This window comes from Benincasa hispida, chromosome 12 (genome assembly GCF_027475165.1).
Source record: "Benincasa hispida cultivar pf3 chromosome 12, pf3_genome.v1.1, whole genome shotgun sequence".
Taxonomy (NCBI): domain Eukaryota; kingdom Viridiplantae; phylum Streptophyta; class Magnoliopsida; order Cucurbitales; family Cucurbitaceae; genus Benincasa; species Benincasa hispida.
The window spans coordinates 66522329-66547371 of record NC_143489.1 but is presented as its reverse complement, the minus strand read 5'-3'; the positions used below and the strand labels follow the sequence as shown (position 1 = coordinate 66547371).

The 25043-nt window shown below is 34.3% G+C and overlaps 3 protein-coding genes across 3 annotated transcripts; 1 reads left to right on the top strand and 2 right to left on the bottom strand.

Annotated features, from left to right (window-relative positions):
* Positions 1–715: 715 nt before the first annotated feature.
* On the top strand, positions 716–1908 carry LOC120067794 (heme oxygenase-like, multi-helical). Its single transcript, XM_039019382.2, has 3 exons — positions 716–1057; positions 1141–1358; positions 1444–1908. The coding sequence occupies exons 1-3, from the start codon at positions 896–898 to the stop codon at positions 1787–1789; spliced, it is 726 nt and encodes a 241-aa protein (XP_038875310.1). The 5' UTR covers positions 716–895; the 3' UTR covers positions 1790–1908.
* A 10305-nt stretch (positions 1909–12213) lies between these two features.
* Positions 12214–13992, bottom strand: LOC120092615 (uncharacterized). The gene is given in 3 exon segments (XM_039050758.2): positions 12214–12789; positions 12792–13318; positions 13858–13992. Coding segments are annotated over 2 exon segments (783 nt in total). The 5' UTR covers positions 13300–13318; positions 13858–13992; the 3' UTR covers positions 12214–12514.
* Positions 13993–17764: 3772 nt separating this feature from the next.
* On the bottom strand, positions 17765–19554 carry LOC150032146 (uncharacterized). Its single transcript, XM_090308098.1, has 2 exons — positions 19416–19554; positions 17765–18873 (listed from the first exon to the last, which is right to left on the bottom strand). The coding sequence occupies exon 2, from the start codon at positions 18852–18854 to the stop codon at positions 18063–18065; it is 792 nt and encodes a 263-aa protein (XP_090164224.1). The 5' UTR covers positions 18855–18873; positions 19416–19554; the 3' UTR covers positions 17765–18062.
* Positions 19555–25043: the final 5489 nt, after the last annotated feature.

Here is a 25043-nt window from a genome sequence, read left to right as displayed (position 1 = left end):
TTTTAATTTGTGTATGATTGACTAATAAGAAACACATACATTTTAAAGAAAAATTGAAAATAAAGTTTATCATCAAATTAAATAAATGTGAATATACTCGATTTTCTAACCTAAATGTCTATAAATTGACACACAAATATATATATTGCGCATGAAATTTTAATTTATAAGGTTATGCCCTATAATTAATAAATTAGTCTAATTTAAATTAACAAATGTACGTGGACATCACCTTTTAGACTTTTTAGACATTTTTTTAAAATTTTCCTTTGAACTTTGAAGTTGTATTAAATGCTATAAACTCTTTATAATAATTGTATATTTGTTTTAATCAATTAAATTATCACTTTAACTTCTAAACTTTGATGCTTATTTAACTTTATATTTGAAAGTACAAATGTTCAATCTAGTCTTTATATTTTTAATAAATATTAATTAATCCATCTATCTTATTTTTTATCAAAATTGATCAAATAATAATAATAATAATAATTTTCATTCAAGTACACATATATATATATATATATCTTTTCAAAATTTATAATAATTTTCATTAAACGATCACAACAGATTTTTTAAAAAAAAAAAACACACACACACATTAGAATTTATCTAAACTACGGCCACAAAAATTGATCAAATTCTAAAATGACGAAAATGGTAATTGAAATTAAATCTACCAATATATAGCTTCTCCAATATCACAATCTTTTTTTTTTTCTAATTTAGAAATATTTATTGTGATGCCACGAAGCACGTGATGCTGCTTAAGCATTACTCCACGTGTGCAAGAAAACCCTTCAACTAATCACACGTGTACAATTTCTCCCACGCTTTTTATTTCACTCGGTTCTTCTTCCTCTCTTCCAATCTGAATTTCGAAGCAACGCAAAAAATGGCGGACCCTAAAACCAGAGCTCAACTCGCCGGAGGAATGACCGCCACCGACTCATGGCTCAGAAAGCACCGTCTCATCTACACGGAGGCCACACGCCATCCTTTCGTCCTCACCATTCGCGACGGCACCGTCGATCTCTCCGCCTTCAGAATCTGGCTGGTAAGTTTCCAGAATCCTCAAATTAGGTCTTCGAAACCGATCGATTTCACATCCAAATCACAATCCGATTTGAAATTCTTCAGGAACAGGAGTGCGAATTTCTAAGATCATTCGCGGCATTCGTCGCAAGTGTGTTAGTGAAAGCATGGAAAGAATCGGACGATCGTGCAGATGAGGAAGTGATTCTCGGGAGTTTAGCATCTCTTAATGACGAATTCGCGTGGTTCAAGAAAGAAGCCCTAAAACGAGACATCAATTTGACTGAAATTGTTCCTCAGAAAGCCACGGTTGGCTATTCCAGGTATAGATCGAGACCTGAATCGGGCGAATCACAGGCAAGATTGCTTCAATTTTTGTTTTGTTTACTTTTGTTGATTTGGATTTAGGTTTCTGGAGAGTTTGATGAGGCCGGAAGTGGAATACACGGTGGCGATAACGGCGCTTTGGGGGATAGAAGCGGTGTACCATGAGAGCTTTGCGTATTGCTCTGAAGAAGGAACAAAAACGCCATTGGAATTGAGAGAAGCTTGTGGAAGATGGGGGAATGAAGGATTTGGGAAGTACTGTAATAGATTGAAGGAGATTGCGGATAGGAGATTGGAAATGGGGAGTGGAGAAGTGAGTAAAAAAGCAGAAGTGGGATTGTTGAGAGTTCTTGAATATGAAGTTGGGTTTTGGAATATGATCCGCCCTCCTCCGCACCGCACTGCTCCGGTCGTCGGAGGGGTTTAAATGAGAAAAAAAGAAAAAGTTTAAATACTATTTTGCGTTTGTAATGCGAGTTTTATTACAATATGTCTAATTTTAGTCAATGACTAAATTATATTATAAATACGTTAAATTATATGTGATATTATTAGTGTTCATTCTTTAGGTCAGATCGACTATAAATTGACGATAAATAGTGGTACTAAGTGGGTTTTGAAAATTACCTCGATTTAAGAAAATGTAGAAATCTATTATTTGTTATATTATTTATTTATTTTATATATTTATATATCATATTATATTTATTTTATTATATATTATTTTATATTATATTATTTATCTGTGTTTTCATTGTGTCGTTGTACACTCAAATTAATAGAGTTCCTATCGTTTTTTCTTTAGATGTAGATCTTAAAAGATGTCGGTTTTTTTTTTATAATTAATAAATTTAATGTTATTTTGCATCTTTGATATCTATTAAAATTTTAATATAAATATAATATTTTAGGATAGTATTGTCATTAAAATTAAATTGTTAGATTATGATTAAATTTATTTTCATTCATCAAGGTCGATTGGTAATTAAATATGGTATCGGAGTAGGGTTCAAGTCATAAATTGATATAAAAAAAAAAATAAAAAAAAAAATAAAAAAAAAACTATGTTTATATTTAAATGTTGTGTTTTTTATTGTAATTATTTTTTCTAATAAAAAACATTTGGATTATTTTCATATATTTTTGTAATTTAAAAATGAATAAAGAAGAGTTAAGTCTAGTCGATAGTGTAATTACACATAAAATACTTACAAGTAGAAATATTTTTTAAAAATATATAATACTTATAAGTAAAAAATATTTTTTCAAATTGATAATATTGGAAGTAAAAATTAATACAATATTAGATTTAGAAAAGTAAATATTATTAAGAATAAAATTTAGAATTGACAATGTATTGGTTTTTAGTCGATCAAAGAAAAATCTACTTAGTTTTGAAAATTTAAGTCGTAATGGTTATCATATTGAGACTGATACAAAAAATAATACGGAGTATCTTTATATTATATTTTATTGTCTTATATAAGAAATATATACAAGAAGAGTTGTCTGTTTTATCTTCTGAATTATATTATAGATATATACAAGTAATTAAAACATATGCAACAATGAGCCTGAAATTCATGAAATTCAAACATATTTACGATTTGGCATGGGATTAGGTCATTCAGGGAATAACTATTAAGAGTTCAAATGAACATCTATTGAAGAATTAGAAAGTCTAATTCTTCAATCTAATTAATTATAATGTGATGTTTACTTTCAAGGTAAATTAATCATTAGATCATTACTAGTTAAAGTATACACTAAATCACCTGCATTTTTAGAACGAATTCATGGTGATATATGTGGATATATTAATCCACCAAATGGATCATTTCGATATCTTATGGTATTAATAGACGCATCTAGTAGATGGTTACACGTGTGTTTATTATCGAGTCGAGATCTTGCATTTCTAAGATTACTTGTTCAGACGAAGTTAAGAGTACAATTTTTCCTGATTATACAATTAAGATCGTTTGTCTTAATAATGTTGGTGAATTTACATCCCAAATTTTTTATCGTTATTGTATATCAATTGGGATAAGTGTTGAACATCTTATAGCTCATGTTCATACACAAAATGGTCTAACATAATCATTTTATGAAGCACAGACACAGATACGGCTACATGATACGGATACGATCGGATACGATGATTCGTCAATTTCTAAAAAACTAAGATATGGATACGTCTAAGGATGCATTATTTTTTTTATATTTTTTTAATATATATATATATATAAATGAAGATACTGATACGTTGAAGATAAATTTAGCATATAAGTTAATAACAATAGCACAAAATAGAATACAATAAAAAAAAAAAAAATCTAAGATGTTGAAATACAATAGTTAATAAAATGCAATAGAAAAGTGACTCATATTGCAAAGAAGAAAAAGAATATTAGAGACAGAAGTATGAAGATTAACGAAGAACTTATTGTTGAAGATATTCAAATGGTTTATATTTTGGTGAATTTTGTGGGGACTCAAATGTAAAGATGGAGATTAGATGATTCTAGTCTAGGGTTTGGTCTGTTATTTATTTTTTATTCTTTTAGTTTCAGACTCGAGTAGTGAGCTTTTTAAATAGGTTGTCTAATTTTAAATTAGGAAAAATTAGATAAGTTACTTGTCTTTTTTAAAATAATAAAAAATAAAAAAGTACGCATAGAAATAGATACGTCAAATCGCGTGTAATATACGTATCTGGAAAGTATCTGAAAGTATAGATACGTCAAATCGCGTGTCAGATACGTATCTAGAAAGTATATGGAAGTATCAGTATCTGATACGTGTCTGATACTGATTCTTTGCCTCACTTGAAGTATCTGTACTTCATAGGAATCATTCATAAAATGTTTGCAGTTAATTGCTAGACCATTGCTTATGTAAGCTAAGCATCCTACATCTGTATAGGGACATGTTATTTTGCATGCAGCGTCACTTGAATGCATTAGGTCAGTATCTTATCATAAATACTCTCCGTTACAATTAGCTTATGGTCATGACCTAAATATGTTTCATTTAAGAATTTTTGGATGTGCAGTATATGTTCCAATTGCTCCACCGTAACGTACTAAGATGGGACCTCAAAGGAGGTTAGGAATATATATTGGACATGATTTTCTATCAATTGTCAAATATCTTAACCCTAATGGGTGACGTATTTACCTCACGATTTGTTGATTGTCATTTTAATGAGACAAAATTTTCAACATTAGGGAGAGAGAAATCAAGAAGTTGGGAAAAAATTACATAAAATGCACCGCTATTATCTCATTTAAATCCTCGTACATATCAATGTGAACTTGAAATTCAGAAGATAATTCATTTGGAAAATACAAAAAATCAGTTACCAAGTCCATTTATAATTGTAAAGAAAGTAACTAAGTCATATATACCAGCTGCAAATATTCTATTGAAAATTGATATCCCAACATAGCAAGTTGTCACTAATAAGTCCGGCACATGCTAGAAGTGTGGTAGACCAGTGGGTTTCAAAGATAAAAATCCTCGAAAAATAAAAAAAAATAATAGTCAAGAAAACTTGGTTGAGGATGTAAATACCCATAAAGAAATTTATGACATGACTAATGAAGAAAATGGAATACATAAAGGTAATAATAGATTTCAATAAACTATGTCATGACAAGAAAAAGATGGAACCGAACATGTAGTTATTGACAATATTTTTGCGTATAACGTTACTCTGGATATTATATTTGAAAATGAGAATTCTAAACCAAAATCTATTGAAGAATGTCGACCTAGAAAAGATTGGCTTTAGGAAAAAACAACAATTGGGGCAGAATTAAACTCACTTTCAAAATGCTAGATTTTTGGACAAGTAATCCAAACATCAGAAGGTGTCAAACCTATGGAATACAAATGGGTATTTGTGAGGAAAAGAAATGAAAATAATGAGATCAAAAGATATAAAGTAAGACTAGTTGCACAAGATTTTTCATATAAATCTGGTATTGATTATGAGAAGACATATTCTCTAGTGGTGGATACAATTACACTAAGATATTTAATTGGTCTGACTGAATATAAAAGTCCGAAAATACATCTTATAGATGTAGTCACAACATATTTGTATGGATCTTTGGATAATGATATTTATATGAGATTTCCAAAAAGATTTAAGGTACTTAAAACATGTAAATCAAATTTTCAAAAATTGTATTCAATAAAGTTACAGAGATCACGATATGGATTGAAACAATCAAGATGAATTTGATATAATCGACTGAGTGGATATTTGTTGCAAGAAGGATGTCAAAACAATTCAATATGTCCATGTGTTTTTATAAAGAAATCACAGTCAAGATTTACTATTATAACTGTGTATATTGATTACTTAAATATAATTGGGACTTCTGAAGAGTTTTCAAAGACAATAGAATATCTTGAGAAATAATTTGAGATGAAATATCTCATAAAAACAAAATTTTGTGTTGGCTTGCAAATCAAACATTTAATAGATGGGATATTTGTTCATCAGTCAACTTATATAGGAAAAGTTTTGAAAAGACTTTATATGGACAAACTGTTGGGATGATGCCCTAAACTCTCGTGTCCTGTAGTTTGTAAACACAATTTTTAACAAATGCTTGTGATGTATATATTGGGGTTGATGCCCTAAAGTCTCATGTCTTGTAGTTTGTAAACAATTTGCACGAACGCTTGTGTTGTATGATATTTACTTCACATCTTGTATTTTTGCTCAGTTACTTGTTTTATTTGCTTTACCATAAACCAATAAACATAAAATCCCTGGTTATCTATATGTGACTCAAGCATGTATGTGGTGACATATAAGTGGATCATATCTTGAGTGATAACCAAAATGGTCTGTAGTATATGGATATATGAGGGAAACCTTATCCTGGTAACGCTACGGATGCAGCTCGCTTTATGGAATGGTCACAAGTGTTGTAACTTGTCACAGATGGTCTGATCCTGATCATTCGTGTTGGGGACATGCGAGCGAGGGCGTTCTATACAAAGAGTTTGTATAAGACCTGACCACGAAGTGTTAATGTCTCGTTATATAACACCGTTCATGACAGAGACTTCACTTCACTAGGATGACCATAGGTAACATGACCTCAATTCTGAGTGAGTTGAGAACTCTTGTCATTGAGGGTGGTTCTTTGATTTGTATGGGTGCGAGTGGCCAGATCGCCGATTTAAACCTGCCATTTTTGGGATTTGTCTAATTTGGGAGTTGGGAACTCAGCCACACAAAATAGAATTTACTCCTTCCCCGAGACAGGGTAAGTAGATAGATGGCTCCCTTAAGGGTTGATTCCGGGGCTTGAATGATGTGGCGCCACACCTTCTCTTGGCCCCAGAGGTGTTCACACATTGTTGGACTATGTTGTATTGTTCATTAGAGGAATCAGGGGTATTTAAGAAGTGAGATGTAACTCAAGGGCATAACGGTAATTTGGCCCAGTTGTACTTACGAGCGTCTGAGAAGGGTCATTGTACTCATGATTGGTTATATCCGATGGACACAGAAATATATCTGTGGTAAGAAGAGTTCAGCTATTGGTCTTTAGTGGAATGTGTGGCAGTTAACGGATGGTGGATCACGTGGCTAAAGACTTTAGTCAGCTATTCACGGACCATTGGAGCTTCGAGCCACAGGTCCATTAGGTCCCCTGGGTAGCTTGGATAAAGTCGAGAACCAGTATTTGGGTTAATTTGAAATGTTCAAATTGACAAGAGGAAGTTCGATTATATATGAAATAATTGGACTGGTTAATTATATATGATATAATTGGCTAAATGTATGAGATACATTATTTTGGAGGAAATTAGATATAAATATGATTTATATCAAGTAGAGGAGAAAATACTATAGTAGATACGTGATATCAATCTATAGGATAAAAATATAATATTATTATATTTATTGATTAATTATAAGATTATTAATCTAAAATTCACGTTCGGACGTGGGTAAATAGGGCAACGTCGGTTAGTGTAACTGATGAGTTAAAATGAAAAATGTTTTCATTTTGAATCATCCATCGTTCAATCGCCCAAAGAGAATTCGCAAGTGCGCGTTGGAGAATTGTAAACAATCGCTTACGTAAAACGAGAGCCTACAAAAGTCCTCTCCGCCTAAACGATCGTCTACCTCGCGCCTAAACGATCACACACTATTTCCTACACGATCGGATAGCCTCTCTAAACGACCGTATAGTGTGCCGATTTAGGCTAAACGATCGTATATCTTTTCCTAAACGATCATTCAGTAAATCCTACACGATCGTGTAACTTCTCCTAAACAATAAGCAGTCTACTATGCGATAGCGTCTTTTTCCCTCCCACTTGCTTATCGTCTACACAATTCGTGTGTCTTCCTTCCTCTACCAAATTCACCAAAGACCACGCTTTGGGTTCTCACTCCGAGAATACCTAGGGCTCTTTAGTGGTGGTGTCGTCCCCACGGTGTTCGTGTTCACGTTTGTTCGTGTTGCTGCAGTCGACGCTTCCGATGGGTGTTGGTAGATCACGTGGAGGTTTTCCACTGCTGTGAGTGCCGAAGATTGAAGATAGTCTTCAACTGGTATAGTACTCTTTCCCTTGTTATTTATCTTGTTCTGAGCATGTCGTTAATTAAGATTTGTTTGCATAACTGTATGATTTGAATGTATAATATGTATTTAGGTCACTGTGAGATCGGAGCGATCCGAACATGCTCATGGAACTCTTAGATATGTGATCCTTCAGTATAATATATGATATTTTCTTCACTTGTTGTCTATGAATATTGGATATTTTAGTTTCTTTACCACAAACCAATAAACTAAGATCCCTGGTTGTCGTTTGTAACTTAAGTATGTATGTGGAGACATACAAGTGGATCATGCCTTAAGTGATAACCAAAATGGTCTGTAGTATATGGATATAGGAGGGAACCTTATCCTGGTAACGCTATGGATGCAGCCCGCTTTGTAGAATAGTTACAAATGTTGTAACTTGCTACAGATGGTCTGATCCTGATCATTCATGTAGAGACATGCGAGCGGGGGCATCCTATACAAAGAGTTTGTATAAGACCGGACCACGAAGTATTATAGTCTCATTAAATAACACCATTCATGAAAGAGACTTCACTTCACTGGGATGACCATAGGTAACATGACCTCAAGTCTGAGTAAGTTGGGAACTCCTGCCTTTGAAGGCGGTCCTTTGATTTACATGGGTGCGAGTGGCCAGATCGCCGACTCAAACCTGTCACTTTGGGGATTCGTTTGATTTGGGAGTTGAGAACTCAACTACACAAGATGGAATTCACTCCTTCCCCGAAGCAAGGGTAAGTAGATAGATTGCTCCCTTAAGGGCTGATTCTGGAGCTTGAACGATGTGGCGCCACACACCTTCTCATGGCCCGAGAGGTGTCCACACATAGTAGGACTATGTTGTATTGTTAATTAGAGGGATCAGTGGTACTTAAGGAGTTAGATGTAACTATAGGAGAAAAATGGTAAATTAGTCTAGCTGTACTTATCTGTGAAGGGTTATCGTATAATTGGTTATATCTGATGGACACATAAACATATCTGTGTTAGAAGAGTTCAGCTATTGGTCTTTAGTGGAATTTCTTGCAGTTAACGGATGGTGGATCTCGTGGCTAAAGAGTTTAGTCAGCTATTCACTTACCGTTGGAGCTTCGAGCCATAGGTTCATAAGGTCCCCTTGGTAGCTCAATGGATTCAAGTTGAGAATAAGTTTTAGGATCAGTTTGAAATGTTCAAATTGATAAGAGGGAGTTCAATTATATATGATATGATTGAACTGGTTAATTATATACGATTGACTTTATGTATGAGATACATTATTTGGAGGAAAATGATATAAATATGATTTATATCTAGTGAAGGAGAAAAGACTATGGTTCATATGTTGCATTTGATGTGATATTAAGCCATAGGTTAATGAATATAATATGATTATATTTATTATTTATATTGGACAATTATAGGATAATTGTGCCGGCATTTTCTTCGTAACCGTGTGATAGTGGGAAGTTTCATTTAGTTTTTGTAATTGAAGAACAAAATGAAAATCGTTTTCATTTTGCAAGAGATCCATCATTCGCTCACGTTTGGTGTATACATCCTATCGCATAGTGAACCGAGAGCCTACACGATAGCTCAACGTTTCTACACGATCGTATACACGTGTGCTTCTTTCTAAACGATCTCATAGTATTTGCTAAACGATCGTCTAGCTCTTTGCTAAACGATCGCGTGTCCAAGCGTTTACTAAATGATCGTCTATACCCGTATGTATCACTTACTCATTACCCGCATGTATCACTTACTCATTACCCACATGTATTGTCCATGTGTCTCGAGATTATATACTATTAGTGGCATCAATAGAAAAAATCCACCTTCTACTTGTCAAATTGACTATAATTAGTGACATTTGGTGGATTTTGAAGGACATACATATATTGGTGACCAATCTAAAAAGATTGGAGAAAGTGGAAAAATCTATTATTTGTTATTTTATTTAGTTTTGGTTATTTATTTATTTTGAATATTTATATATTATATTATATTTATTTTAATATTTATTTATTCTATTATATATTATTATCATATTATATTTTCTCCATATCCGTGTTCTCGTTGTGCACCGTTGTGCTCCTCAAATTCACAACAATCTACGTATTGTAGATTTTTTTTCTTCAAATATATATATGGTCAAGTCTATTAGCCTTCTCTGCGATCTTCAAGATGTAGATTTTAAAAAGTAATAAAATATTACTAAAATAAAACATAATAATATAAAACAACACAATAATAATTTCTTCTATTGATGTCAAATTTTAGACAGATGTGGATGTACTTGAGACCTCCAAAAGAGAAAATTTGTACATTGATAAAGTTGTACACATGTATGTTCCTATATTTCAATCGGAGAGAGAATGTTGTGGAAGTTACAGAGTTTGAGAGTAGGACTCAAAGTCATCTCATATGAAATTATAATGATTATTTATAGACAAAGTTGACTTAAGGTATTTTCTAGGGTTTATAAGTTGCCTTGGGATAATTAAATAATCAATTGGGTCAAGTAGTATGTCTGATTTCATGTTTGGCTCGCGTCGGCCTTCGCCTTGGTCCAAGGTCAAACGTCTTTCTTAAGCTATATTTTAGGTCTAAAACATTCTTTTGAGTCGGGACATGTACAAAACATGTTTCATTAGACATTTGAAAATGGTTGGTTGAGGTTACTAGTTTAGGTCAAGACGAAATCAACTCCTTTTTCTAAGTCCATTTGGTTTTTAGTTGACACTTTCGGTCTGTATTATGGTTTTTCTTGATTTTGGCGTTTTTAAACGTCAATTATACCTCCATAACATTCTCTGCTAAATACACATTTTAGTTTAATACCTATTAATCAATTGAAAATAATAAATAATTATGAAGTATAATTTTAATAATGATGAAAAATATTAAAATTTAATTAATTACACTTCTTTTAACTTATTTAATAAATACTGGCATGATATTTGTACGAAAAAATTGATGTAAAAGTGTAAATTGTTTAAAGATGCGCAAAATTGTGACAAAATTTAAACTAAAATATTGACATTTTAAAACTTAAGGGAGACACTAGATCAAAATTAATGTATTGGATCAAAAGGTATTTTTCTCTAGTTATTATTATTATAATAATGTTGATAAAGATAATGGTTTGAACTTTGAAGTATTGAAACGTAAAAGGGCATGCTAACCAAGAGAGAGAATTTTACCTCTTTCATTTTAATTTTAAGTTGTAAATTAAACATCAAACGTGGCTGTACTTTAGTTGTGGGCTCGAATTCTAGTAGCCACATACTCTGTTTTTTTTCCTCTTTTTTCACACACATATATTTGCTTTCTATTTGTGAAAATAGTTCTACATTTATCAACGGAGATTAGAGCTAATCCAGGTTCATCTTTCCTTCATCTTCAGATAAGCATGCATCAAATGATTAATGACAAAATCCAGTTTTAATTGCAAACTTTGAATTTGTACAACTTTCAGCTTTTAACTCACTAAACAAAAATCAGCCATATAATTTTAAATTTTTATGATTTCATTCTAAACTTAAAACTAGTAAAACCAATCATCAAATGAAAATCGAACTCTCTGGAGTCTAATAGCTCAATAAATTTATATGATTATGGTCAATATTTACGTTGATATTGTGCAGCAATATATTGGAATGGTATACTATCAATTTTCAGTCGATGAGAATGTAACGACCCGAGTTCAGGAGGGGTACATGAATGAACCAATATCCCATCCGAATGAGAGAGATCTTGATGACATGAAAATATGATTAAAAAAAGCTTAAAATAATTGAAAGTTACCACCTATACCAACAAGGTACATTCCTTTTGGTGGCGTGTGCTTAGCTTGGAGCAATCTTATGTTGGGTGACCTCCTAGATGGGATGCATGTGAACACGGAAAAACATGCTGAAAAGACCCGTATTGGCTTGTGGGGACAACTTTCACGTCTAAAACCATTCAAGGCATATAAGAACGACATAGCCAAGTCGCAGAGGACACAGGAAAATGCTAGGACCATCAGGTGCTGAATCCGAATTCGACAATTTTTCAATCTACCTCTTTTCATTGCTTATTACAATAATAGCATTTAAAAATTATATAAGATACACAAAATTTAAAAGAAAATTAATAAATAATTTAACGACATGTCAAATAATAAATGAAAGAAGTTAGCACTACAATTACAGATGTATCGACCATTAGAACTGCGTCCTAAAATTGGCTGTGACAACCACGAATACAGCACCAATAAAGCATTAACCAAAGTTTATTCAAGAACCAACATCTGTAACATAACAGTTATAGAAGTAAAGCATCGACAATTTATACATTCATAACAGCTAAGAGAGCAAAGGAAAGAAAGGAGATGTTAAACTCAACTATCAGAAGAAGAAAAGAAAAAACCCAAACTTCAGTTTCCACACAAACAACTCTATCCAGAATGTCCCTAAACAAGAAACTGAATGAACTCAAATCTCTAAACTAATTACAACTGCAATGATATAAAAATCATTCTAATTCGCTTTCACTCGATCGATCGATTACCTCAACTAGCATTTTCTACTGTGTCTTCTGCTCTTCCTCCTACTACGTTCATTGTCGGAATCAGATTCTGATTCAGACCCCGAGTCTGAATCAAAAGAATCAGAAGACGAATTGTACCTCATCTTTCTTCTCCCCCGCTTCTGCTTCTTTCCCCTTCTTCGACTCCTTTCTGACTCTGATTTAGATGAACTGTAATCTGAACTGCTTTCTTCAGAAGAATCATTAGATTCAGTAACTGATGAGGACCCACTATCAATCTTAAATACAGATGCCTCACTGTCGATTTTGCATCGGACCGATGTTTTCGTTTACTCTTCTTCTTCGAATGCTTCTTGGGCTTCTTCTCCTCCCCAGAATCTGGGTTGTCCAACTCCAATGAGACTGCCATCTTCATCCTCAGCTTCGGGTTTTTGAGTTGTTGAGTTCAAGATGGTCGGGACATGTAAACTCGTTCCTTTTTGCATTCATAGGTCCAGTGTCCCATCTGATAACATTTCTGGCACTGTGTAGCAGCTCCACCAGCACTAGACATAGAGACCTTAATGTCATTTCTTTCACCCAATCTCACTGCCTTTTCAGTACTCATTAAATACATCTGCCTCTTTGCTTCCATTTTCTCCTGCCATCTGCTAGGCCATTCTTCTTTCTACCCATAAGCATTAACATTCCGAGCGGCAGTCGCAGCTGCTCGTTCGGCCTGAGCGCAGCTAAGGCCTTTTGCAGCACTAAGAGTCGCAGCCTTAATCCTTTTAGCAGCAGCTTGCAACTTCTCTTCCTTTTTACAAGACATGCTTTATTTGTTTTAATATCTGAATCCAAACACAATGGCGAGGAACAATCAGAAATTGAAGAGTAAGATCGTGACGAGTTACCAAATTAAGAGCAAACAGACATTACGAGAAAAACCAAACGAGAACTATTAGGTTTCCTTCTTATAGAACATGATGTGATTTCACATCTAAATATAAATAAATAACCGGGCGGAAGATAAATTGGAATATTAAGATCATAGAAAATCCTAGATTACAAGCAGATAAATCGTACGAAAAACAAAGAAAAAAACCAAGAACAAAGCAAGAAGCAATTTAGGTTTCCACCCGTAAAACGAGGGAGAAAATTAGAATAAAATCAAATCAAATTATAGCTTAAAACAACGCAATCACAAACAAATAAATAAATAAATAAAAATATAGTGTTTCTGATTAACAAATCGTAATCGAAATAGAACGCTGATCTGGTTCGTAAACAAAAGGGGAAAATCTGAAAGATCGAGTGAAATTACGCAACATTTGCAACTATCAAACCCCCAAAATCAATTGAAATTAGAGGAATCGCAGTTAGAACATACCTTTCATAGGGTTCGAAGATGAAGTGGAATCCAGTTCGTAAGCGAAACGGAGAGGAGCGATCTTGAATGAAACGAGAAATATCGAGGAGGACGGAACATATAACATCCCAACCCGATTCCAATTGGGTTGGGTCGGGTCCCCGATTATTATTGACATTATTTTATTTTATTTTCTATAAGAAAAACAAAATTGAAACAATGAAATAGATCTTGGACCTTTAATATTAATATTGTTGTTTTCAAAACTTATCAAAGGAATATTGTTGTTTTGGGAGTTCGAGGCTAGAGGTCGAACGTTGAGGACTCGACTAATATAGAGGTCGAACGTTGAGAACTCGACAAACAAAGAAAAATTTAGAAACAATATGTAAATTAGGGTTGTCGAAGGTTGAAATTTCGATATACATAAGCCGAAACTTCAACCCTTGACAAGGGAAAGAAATCTCGCAAATCTCGCTAATTTTGTATATTAGGTTGTCGAAGGTTGAAGTTTCGACACACATAAGTCGAAACTTCAACCCTCGACAAAGAACATAAGTGGGTGAAGCAGATGGTAGGAGAGAGCGATACGGGAAAAATAACAACAATAACAAAGATAATAGGAGAGAGCGAGATTCAAAACGAGATTGTAGGAGAGAGCAAGATTCAAAGCGAGATTGTAGGAGAGAGCGAGATTCAAAGCGAGATTGTAGGAGAGAGCGAGATTCAAAGCAAGATTGTAGGAGAGAGCGAGATTGTTAGAGAGAGCGATATCTATTGTATATTCAATTTTTTTTATTGTAATCAATAAAGTTTTAATTTAAATTTATTTTAAATATTGTCTAATTGTTTTATAATTCACAGAGATCGAACAATCGTAGACTCCATGAGGTTGCGAATGATCTGGACCATGTTCTTACTATATGTAGTGACAACCAAAGCTATATGGAGGAAATTCATTATATGTACGGTATACCTATTGTTCCTCCACCAGCTCCTAGACGTAGAGGACCTGTTTGGGAAGAGGATGAGTTTGATGAGGTTGCACATAATGTGGAAGAGTTGCCCCCTATGATGCAGACGCAAAGTCAAACTGATTATGCTAGTCCAATGATGCCAGCATTTGGTTCAGGACATTATGACTCAAAGGCTGATCCTTCGTCTTCATATGTGCATGGACATGGTCGGGGTCGTGGAGAGCATAATGAATATTTATATTATGAAGCGCCTACAGAGGTATCAGAGCAACATTAAGAAGAACCCGAGCAACCTCAAGTTCGAAGTCGACAACGACAATCAGCTCGAAATCAACGACGTCCGCCTTGTGGGACACATTGATTTTTGTAATTATTTTTATATAAATGAGATATTTAATTAACATTTTTTTATTTTTATGAGATATTATTTTTTTAATTTATTCTTTTTATATATTATGAATAGTAATTATTTTGATATAGAAGCTTTTAAATGTCACTGACATAAATAGTAACATCAGATAGTCTAAATCTAAAAGTTAGGTAAAAAAAACTTCAATATTCAAATTTACATATTTTAGATAATAATTTGGGGACATATAATAAATCAAATGAATACTCGAAACCTTCACATGCAAGTCTATAAATAAGACTGTATTATTGATATAAAGAACAGAAATATCACAGTAGTGAGGTCAAGATTTTGAAGGAGTTTTTTTTTTTAATTATAAATAATAATAAAATCTTTATGATGTCAAGCAACAATCAAAAAGCATAAGAATATGATGAACCAAAAAGATGAAATGGCCCCATCTACAAGCAATAGCAGTTAAATTCTAAAAGATTTATCCAAATGAGTGTGTTTCCAAATGGGTTAGAAAGAATAATATATCAAGCTGGAAACTCCCAAGTTAAAAAGAAAAAAACTGGAAATTCTCGCTCTCTCAATATCTCGCTCTATCCACTCTCGCTCTCTCTCAATATCTCGCTCTCTCAGATTTCGCTTTCTCTCACTATCTCGCTCTCTCCGTTCTCGCTCTCTCTCAATATCTCGCTCTCCCCGCTCTTGCTCTCTCTCAATATCTCGCTCTCTCAAATTTCACTCTCACAATATCTTGCTCTCTCTCAATATCTCGCTCTCTCAAATTTCACTCTCACAATATCTTGCTCTCTCTCAATATCTCGCTCTCTCCGCTCTCACTCTCTCTCAATATCTCGCTCTCTCTGATTTCACTCTCTTTTAATATCTCGCTCTCTCTCTTACTCTTCCCTCTTTCGTTCTCTCCCAATACAAAATTATTTTTAACACTTCAAATAATTATGAGTGTTATGAGAAAGGTCTCCGGAATGAGGAAGGTCTTTCGTTCTCTCCACATCAAATAATTATGATGAAGGTCTCCGGAATGATAATTAAACAAACTCAATAATAATGTTAGGGCAAGGTCGAGGGTTCAAAGTTCGACGTACAAAAAATATGAAAGGGGAAGGTCGAGCGTTCAAAATTCGACCTATTTAAAAAAAACAAACAAACAAACAAACAACAATATTTTTACAAATAGTTTGAAAACAACAATATTTTCCTAAATAGTTTATAAAAGGACAATATCCTTTTAATTTTCCCAACAGATCTAAGCGAAAATACGAATTTTTTTAAAAAAAAATTTTTTAATAAATAATGACAAAAATAGTGTTGGGGGGAAAATATTTTCAAAAATATTTAGAATCGTGTATCGGGTACACGATTTCCGTTCAATCTCGCTCTCTCCTACAATTTTGCTCTTAATCTCGCTAGTGTAATCATGTACCCAGTACACGATTTCCATATCTTACAATATCTCGCTCTCTTCTACAATCTCGCTCCCTCCTACAATATTGCTTTCAATCTCGCTCTCTCATAATCTCGCTAGTGATATTCTTTTTTTTTTTTTTCTTTTTTTTTTTGAAGTATAAAAATTACTTTGGAATTGGGAAGCCCTTAGATTCTTATGATTTATGTTTGTATTATTTAGAAGAATGAGTTTTAGAAGGTTTGCATAATTTACAAGCTTGAAATTTGTAAATATTTGAATGTACAAATCTTTGAGATTTGTTTTGAATATTTTTGTACTTCTATTATTTCAAATTACTAGTTTAAGTAAAACACAAAATTATACTTGACTTACAAAACTAAAATTCATGAATGAAAAATTTGTAATCCAAATGTTCTAATTTGTGTATTGGACAAACAATGCTAAAATTAGTATAACTCAACGGTCACAAAATGATACAATGTGGGACTTAAAAACGACCCCCCTGGCCCTTACTTCTCATGGGGGTTGTCTTCGTGTCCCTCTAAATTAGGTTCACCCCGTTGTCGCACTCGTTAATGACGAATACGTCTTCGATCAGTGTCAGCAACATTGAGTCGTCTTGTTTGTTGAATAATACTTTCTACGTTCATCAATGTTTGCTGACACATTGAACCCAATTCTAGAAGGTTGTTTTGCACTGAGCTTGGAGCAATCCTATGTTCTACACATTAAACCGCTTTTGGTGGTGTGTGCTTAGCTTGGAACAATCCTATGTTGGGTGACCTTCTGGATGGGATGCATGTGAACACGGACAAAACATGCTGAAAAGACCCATAATGGCTTGTGGGGACAACTTTCACTTCTAAAAATATTCAAGGCATGTGAGAACGACATAGCCAAGTCGCAGAGGACACAGGAAAATGCTAGGACCATCAGGTGCCGAATCCGAATTCGACAATTTTTCAACCTACCTTTTTTCATTGCTTATTACAATAATAACATTTAAAAATTATGTGAGATATACAAAATTTAAAAGAAAATTAATAAATAATTTAACGACATGTCAAATAATAAATGAAAGAAGTTAGCACTACAATGACAGATGTATCGACCATTAGAACTGCATCCTGAAATTGGCTGTGTCAACCACGAATACAGCACCAATAAAGCATTAACCAAAGTTTATTCAAGAACCAACATCTGTAACATAACAGTTATAGAAGTAGAGCATCGACAATTTATACATTCATAACAGCTAAGAGAGCAAAGGAAAGAAAGGAGATGCTAAACTCAACTATCAGAAGAAAAGAAAAAACCCAAACTTCAGTTTCCACACAAACAACTCTATCCGGAGTGTCCCTAAACAAGAAACTGAATGAACTCAAATCTCTAAACTGACTACAACTGCAATGATATAAAAATCATTCTAATTCGCTTTCACTCGATCGATCGATCACCTTAACTAGCGTTTTCTGCTGTGTCTTCTGCTCTTCCTCCTACTACGTTCATTGTCGGAATCAGATTCTGATTCAGACACCGAGTCTGAATCAGAAGAATCAGAAGACGAACTGTACCTCCTCTTTCTTCTCCCCCTCTTCTGCTTCTTTCCCCTTCTTCGGCTCCTTTCTGACTCTGATTCAGATGAACTGTAATCTGAACTGCTTTCTTCAGAAGAATCATCAGATTCAGTAACTGATGAGGACCCACTATCAGTCTCAAATACAGATGCCTCACTGTCGCTATTTGATTTTGCATCGGACCGATGTTTTCGTTTACTGTTCTTCTTCGAATCCTTCTTGGGCTTCTTCTCCTCACCAGAATCTGGGTTGTCCAACTCCAATGAGACTGCCATCTTCATCCTCAGCTTCGGGTTTTTGAGTTGTTGAGTTCGAGATGGTCGGGATATGTAAACTCGTTCGTTTTTGCATTCATAGGTCCAGTGCCCCATCTGATAACATTTCTGGCACTGTGCAGCAGCTCCACCAGCACTAGACATAGAGACCTTAATGTCCTTTCTTTCACCCAATCTCACTGCCTTTTCAGTACTCATTAAATACATCTGCCTCTTTGCTTCCCTTTTCTCCTGCCATCTGCTAGGCCCTTCTTCTTTCTGCCCATAAGCATTAACATTCCGAGCAGCAGCCGCAGCTGCTCGTTCGGCCTGAGCGCGGCTAAGGCCTTTTGTAGCACTAAGAGCCGCAGCCTTAATCCTTTCAGCAGCAGCTTGCGACTTCTCTTCCTTTTTACTAGACATTCTTTGTTTGTTTTAATATCTGAATCCAAACACAATGGCGAGGAACAATCAGAAATTGAAGAATAAGATCGTGATGAGTTACCAAATTAAGAGCAAACAGACATTACGAGAAAAACCAAACGAGAACTATTAGGTTTCCTTCTTATAGAACATGATGTGATTTCACATCTAAATATAAATAAATAACCGGGCGGAAGATAAATTGGAATATTAAGATCATAGAAAATCCTAGATTACAAGAAGATAAATCGTACGAAAAACAAAGAAAAAAAACCAAGAACAAAGCAAGAAGCAATTTAGGGTTTCCACCCGTAAAACGAGGGAGAAAATTAGAATAAAATCAAATCAAATTATAGCTTAAAACAACGCAATCACAAACAAATAAGTAAATAAATAAAAATATAGTGTTTCTGATTGACAAATCGTAATCGAAATAGAAACGCTGATCTGGTTCGTAAACAAAAGGGGAAAATCTGAAAGATCGAGTGAAATTACGCAACATTTGCAACTATCAAACCCTCAAAATCAATTGAAAGTAGAGGAATCGCAGTTGGAACATACCTTTCTTAGGGTTCGAAGATGAAGCGGAGAGTTCGTGAGCGAAGCGGAGAGGATCGATCTCGAATGAAACGAGAAATATTGAGGAGAACGGAACGTATGACATCCCAACCCGATTCCAATTGGGTCGGGTCGGGTCCCCGGTTATTATTGATATTATTTTATTTTATTTTATTTTATTTTATTTTATTTTCTTTAAGAAAAACAAAATTGTAACAACGAAGGCGAGAGCGAGGGCGAGAGCCAGAGCCAGAGCCAGAGCGAGAGCCAGAGCCAGAGCGAGAGCGAGGTCGAGGGCGAGAGCCAGCGAGATCGAGGCGAGGGCGAGAGCGAGAGCGAGATCGGGGCGAGGCGAGGGCGAGGGCGAGCGCGAGAGCGTGAGCGAGGGCGAGAGCGAGAGCGAGGGTTTGGGCGAGAGCGAGAGCGAGGGCTAGAGCGAGAGCGAGGGCGAGGGCGAGGGCGAGAGCGTGAGCGAGAGAGAGAGCGAGATCTATTGTATATTCAATTTTTTTTATTGTAATCATTAAAGTTTTACATTATTCTTTACCCTCACAAACTACTATTCAATTATAGTCTAATGATTATTCAATTATAGTATAATAATCTAATACATTTGTTATTGTTGTGGATTTTGTAACCAGTTAGGACAAATTCTGTTATTGTTGTTATTTTTTCATTAATGATTATTAGCTCTTTTTTCTCATTGGTGAAGACTCTCTCTTTTTTTATATATATTCTTATGGAAAGTTCAAATAAAGTGAAGACTATCTCGCTCTCTCCAACAATCTCGCTCTCTCCTACAATCTCGCTGAACATCTCGCTCTCTGTTATTGTTGTTATTTTTCCATTAATGATTACTAGCTTTTTTTCTCATTGGTCATGTATATATGGAAAGTAATGATTACAATCTCGCTCGGACCTTTAATATTAATATTGTTGTTTTCAAAACTTATTAGAGAAATATTGTTGTTTTGGGAGTTCGAGGCTAGAAGTCGAGGGTTGAGGATTCGACTAATGTAGAGGTCGAACGTTGAGAACTCGACAAACAAACAAAAACTTGGAAACAATACGTAAATTAGGGTTGTCGAGGGTTGAAGTTTCGACATACATTGAAATCTCGCTAATTTTGTATCGTCTTGACATACATAAGTCGAAACTTCAACCCTCGACAAGGAAGATAAGTGGGTGAAGCAGATTGTAAGAGAGAGCGAGATTGTAGGAGAGAGCAAGATTGAGAGAGCGAGATTGTAGGAGAGAGCGAAATTGAAAGCGAGATTGTAGGAGAGAGCGAGATTGAAGGAGAGAGCGGCCATGACTAATGCTCATTTACAATGAGGATAAGCTTAGTCTAATTAATCCTATGCAATCATTCCATATCCTCAACATTTCTCATACATACGTTGTTAAAAGGTTTTAATTAATTTAACCATAAGAACTATCATTAATGGATGCTATGTTATCATTAATTAGTACACTTTGAATTAACTCAAGATGTTACATATCTGTAAGGTAAAATGTTCAAACTTCCATCTTTTATATAGTTAAACTAAAAACAAAGGTTTAGTTATGCAAGTTACCACGCTCGAGAATGGACTTTCACCTAACATGATTTACATACAAACAAAATAACCAAAATTCTGAGAAAATAATGATAAATTCTCTCAGTAGGCAACGGCTGAGATAAATTCAATGATCGAATAAAATGGCGAAAGATTGATTCTCAGAGATGGGTTTGTATATTACTTCCATTGGAGCTTCCATTCTCAGAGATTGTAGGAGAGAGCGAGATTGAGAGAGCAAGATTGTAGGAGAGAGCGAGATTGAAGAAGAGAGCGAGATTGTAGGAGAGAGCGAGATTGAGAGTATCTCGCTGAACATCTCGCTCTCCCTGAACAACAATCTCGCTCTCTCCTACAATCTCGCTGAACATCTCGCTCTCTCCTATTGTATATTCAATTTTTTATATTATAAAGTTGTACATTATTCTTTTATTTAAATTGTACATTATTATTTTAATTAAGTTGTACATTATTCTTTTAATTAACTTGTACATAACTTTTAATTAACTTGTCTTGTACATTATTCTTCTAATTAAGTTGTACATTATTCTTCTAATTAAGTTGTACATTATTCTTTTAATTAAGCTGTACATTATTCTTCTAATTGAGAAAAGAATATTTTTTTAATTGAGAAATAAATTTTTTTTTCAGATCATGGCTTTAAACCTAGGACATGTTGATCCCGATGTTTTGTACGACGAGTCCATTCATCAATCATCTGTTGTATGGCGAGATCGTACTACTGGAGAAATATCGTGCAGGTGTCGAGAGGCAGTTCTCCAGCGCACTATCTCGCTCCACCCTCGAATACTATCGCTACTACACACAACCTTGGTCGAGAGATGGAGGCCCGAGATGCATACATTCCATGTGTCTGTTGGAGAGTGACTATCACTCTACAAGACATAGAAGTGTTGTTGGGCCTGCCTGTTGACGGTGAGCCGGTCACCGGAGTGATGTACGATAACTAGTTAGAAATTTGTCAACTGTACCTCGGTGCGACCCCACTTGCTGACAAGATTAAAGGATTGAAGTTAAGTTTAATATGGTTAGGAACACAATTTCGTCAGCTTACAGATGATGCAGACAAGGAAACCGTCATAAGATATGCACGAGCATATATACTACAAATGATTAGTGGAAGTTTGTTTTCAGATAAATCAAGTCATTTTGTTCACTTGATGTTCCTGCCACTGTTAGCTAACCTCCATGATGCGGGCCGATATTCGTGGGGTGGAGCATGCTTGGCATAGTTGTATAGACAACTATGCAAAGCAACAAGACCTGAGGTTTGAGAGATAGCTAAGCCTCTCATACTTTTGCAACTATGGGCTTGGGAGCGATTTCCAACAATGGCTCCACAGCTACATGTTAATGACGCTCAACTAGTTGGACAAGCCTACGGTTCTCGATATGTTGTTTTAATTCAATTTAATTTTTATATCACTAATCTAGTTAATTTAAATTCTAAATTATCAATTTAAAAATTTAGGTGGAGAGACAAATTTTGTGTGACTAGGACAGCCACACATGTAATCAACCAGTATAGATACATGTTTGGGAGCAGCCATGGGTCATCTGGTAAATGAATATTATCTAATTATTTTTAATTTAAATTTATTTTAAATATTGTCTAATTGTTTTATAATTCACAAAGATCAAACAACCGTAGACTCTGTGAAGTTGTGAATGATCCGAACTAAGTTCTTGCTATATGTAGTGATAACCAAAGCTATATGGAGGAAATTCATTATATGTACGATATACCTATTGTTCCTCCACCAGCTCCTAGACGTAGAGGACCTATTTGGGAAGAGGATGAGTTTGATGAGGTTGCACATAATGTGGAAGAGTTGCCCTCTATGATGCAAATGCAGAGTCAAACTGATTATGTTAGTCCGATGATGATGATGCCAGCATTTGGTTCGGGACATTATGACTCAGAGGCTGGTCCTTCGTCTTCATACGTGCATGGACATGGTCGGGGTCGTGGAGAGCATAACGAATATTTATATTATGAAACGCCTACAGAGGTACTAGAGCAACATCAAGAAGAACCCGAGTAACCTCAAGTTCGAAGTCGACGACGACAACCAGCTCGAAATCGACGATGTCCGCCTTGTGGGACACATTGATTTCTGTAATTATTTTTATATAAATGAGATATTTAATTAACATTTTTTTTATTTTTATGAGATATTATTTTTTTAATTTATTCTTTTTATATATTATGAATAGTAATTATTTTGATATAGAAGCTTTTAAATGTCACTGACATAAATAATAACATCAGATAGTCTAAATCTAAAAGGTTAGGTAAAAAAAACTTCAATATTCAAATTTACATATTTTAGATAATGATTTGGGGACATAATAAATCAAATCAATACTCAAAACCTTCACATGCAAGTCTATAAATAAGACTGTTAAGACTGTATTATTGATATAAAGAACAGAATATCACAGTAGTGAGGTCAAGATTTTGATGGAATTTTTTTTTAAAAATATATATATATATATATAAATAATAATAAAATCTTTATGATGTCAAGCAACAATCAAAAAGCATAAGAATATGATGAACCAAAAAGATGAAATGGCCCCATCTACGAGCAATAGCCGTTAAATTCTAAAAGATTTATCCAAATGGGTTAGAAAGAATAACATATCAAGCTGGAAACTCCCAAATTAAAAAGAAAAAAACTGGAAACTCTCGCTCTCTTAATATCTCGCTCTCTCCGCTCTCGCTCTCTCTCAATATCTCGCTCTCTTAGATTTTGCTCTCTCCGATCTCGCTCTCTCTCAATATCTCGCTCTCTCTCTCTTACTCTTCCCTCTTTCGTTCTCTCCCAATACAAAATTATTTTTAACACATCAAATAATTATGAGTGTTATGAGGAAAGTCTTTCGTTCTCTCCACATCAAATAATTGTGATGAAGGTCTCCGGAATGATAATTAAACAATAATAATGTTAGGGCAAGGTCGAGGGTTCAAAGTTCGACCTACAAAAAATACGAAAGGGGAAGGTCGAGCGTTCAAAATTCGACCTATTTAAAAATAAAAATAAAAACAAAAAAAACAACACCAACAACAACAATATTTTTACAAATAGTTTGAAAACAACAATATTTTCCTAAATAGTTTCTAAAATGACAATATTCTTTTAATTTTCCCAACAAATCTAAGCGAAAATACAATTTTTTTTAAAAACAATGTTTTTTAAATAAATAATGACACAAATAGGATTGGGGGGGGGGGGGGGGGGGGGTGGGGGGGATATTTTCAAAAATATTTAGAATCGTGTACCGGGTACACGATTTTCGTTCAATCTCGCTAGTGATATTCTTTTTTTTTTAAGTAAAAAAATTACTTTGGAATTGGAAAGCCCTTAGATTCTTATGATTTATGTTTGTATTATTTAGAAGAATGAGTTTTAGAAGGTTTGCATAATTTACAAGCTTGAAATTTGTAAATATTTGAATGTACAAACTTTGAGATGAGTTTTGAATACTTTTATACTTCTATTATTTCAAATTATTAGTTTAAGTAAAAACACAAAATTATACTTGGCTTACAAAACTAAAATTCATGAATGAAAAAATTTTAATCCAAATGTTCTAATTTATGTGTTGGACAAACAATGTTAAAATTAGTATAACTCAACGGTCACAAAATGATACAATGTGGGACTTAAAAACGTCCCCCTGGCCCTTACTCCTCATGGGGGTTGTCTTCGTGTCCCTCTAAATTGGGTTCACCCCGTTGTCGCGCTCGTCTACGACGAATATGTCTTCGATCGGTGTCAGCAACATTGAGTCGTCTTGTTTGTTGAATAATACTTTCTACGTTCATCCTGACACATGGAACCCAATTCTGGAAGGTTGTTCTGCACTAAATATTGTTGAATGTCGCCGATAAAATTATTCTGTAGAATAAAAAAAATATTAAACAATATTCATATTATATATATGAAAAATGTCTAATTTGAAATATCTTACCATGCAGTAATAGTAAGCGTCGTCTGGTGAGATAAATCACCTCGTGATCGAATTGTACCGGGGAAAGTAGTCG

Bases quoted from the DNA above. Each gene is read 5' to 3' on its own strand.
- LOC150032146 (XM_090308098.1), bottom strand. From the start codon at position 18,854: ATGTCTAGTAAAAAGGAAGAGAAGTCGCAAGCTGCTGCTGAAAGGATT.
- LOC120067794 (XM_039019382.2), top strand. From the start codon at position 896: ATGGCGGACCCTAAAACCAGAGCTCAACTCGCCGGAGGAATGACCGCC. The intron at 1,058-1,140 runs GTAAGTTTCCAG...GAAATTCTTCAG, and splicing joins CCGCCTTCAGAATCTGGCTG to GAACAGGAGTGCGAATTTCT. The intron at 1,359-1,443 runs GTATAGATCGAG...ATTTGGATTTAG, and splicing joins GCCACGGTTGGCTATTCCAG to GTTTCTGGAGAGTTTGATGA.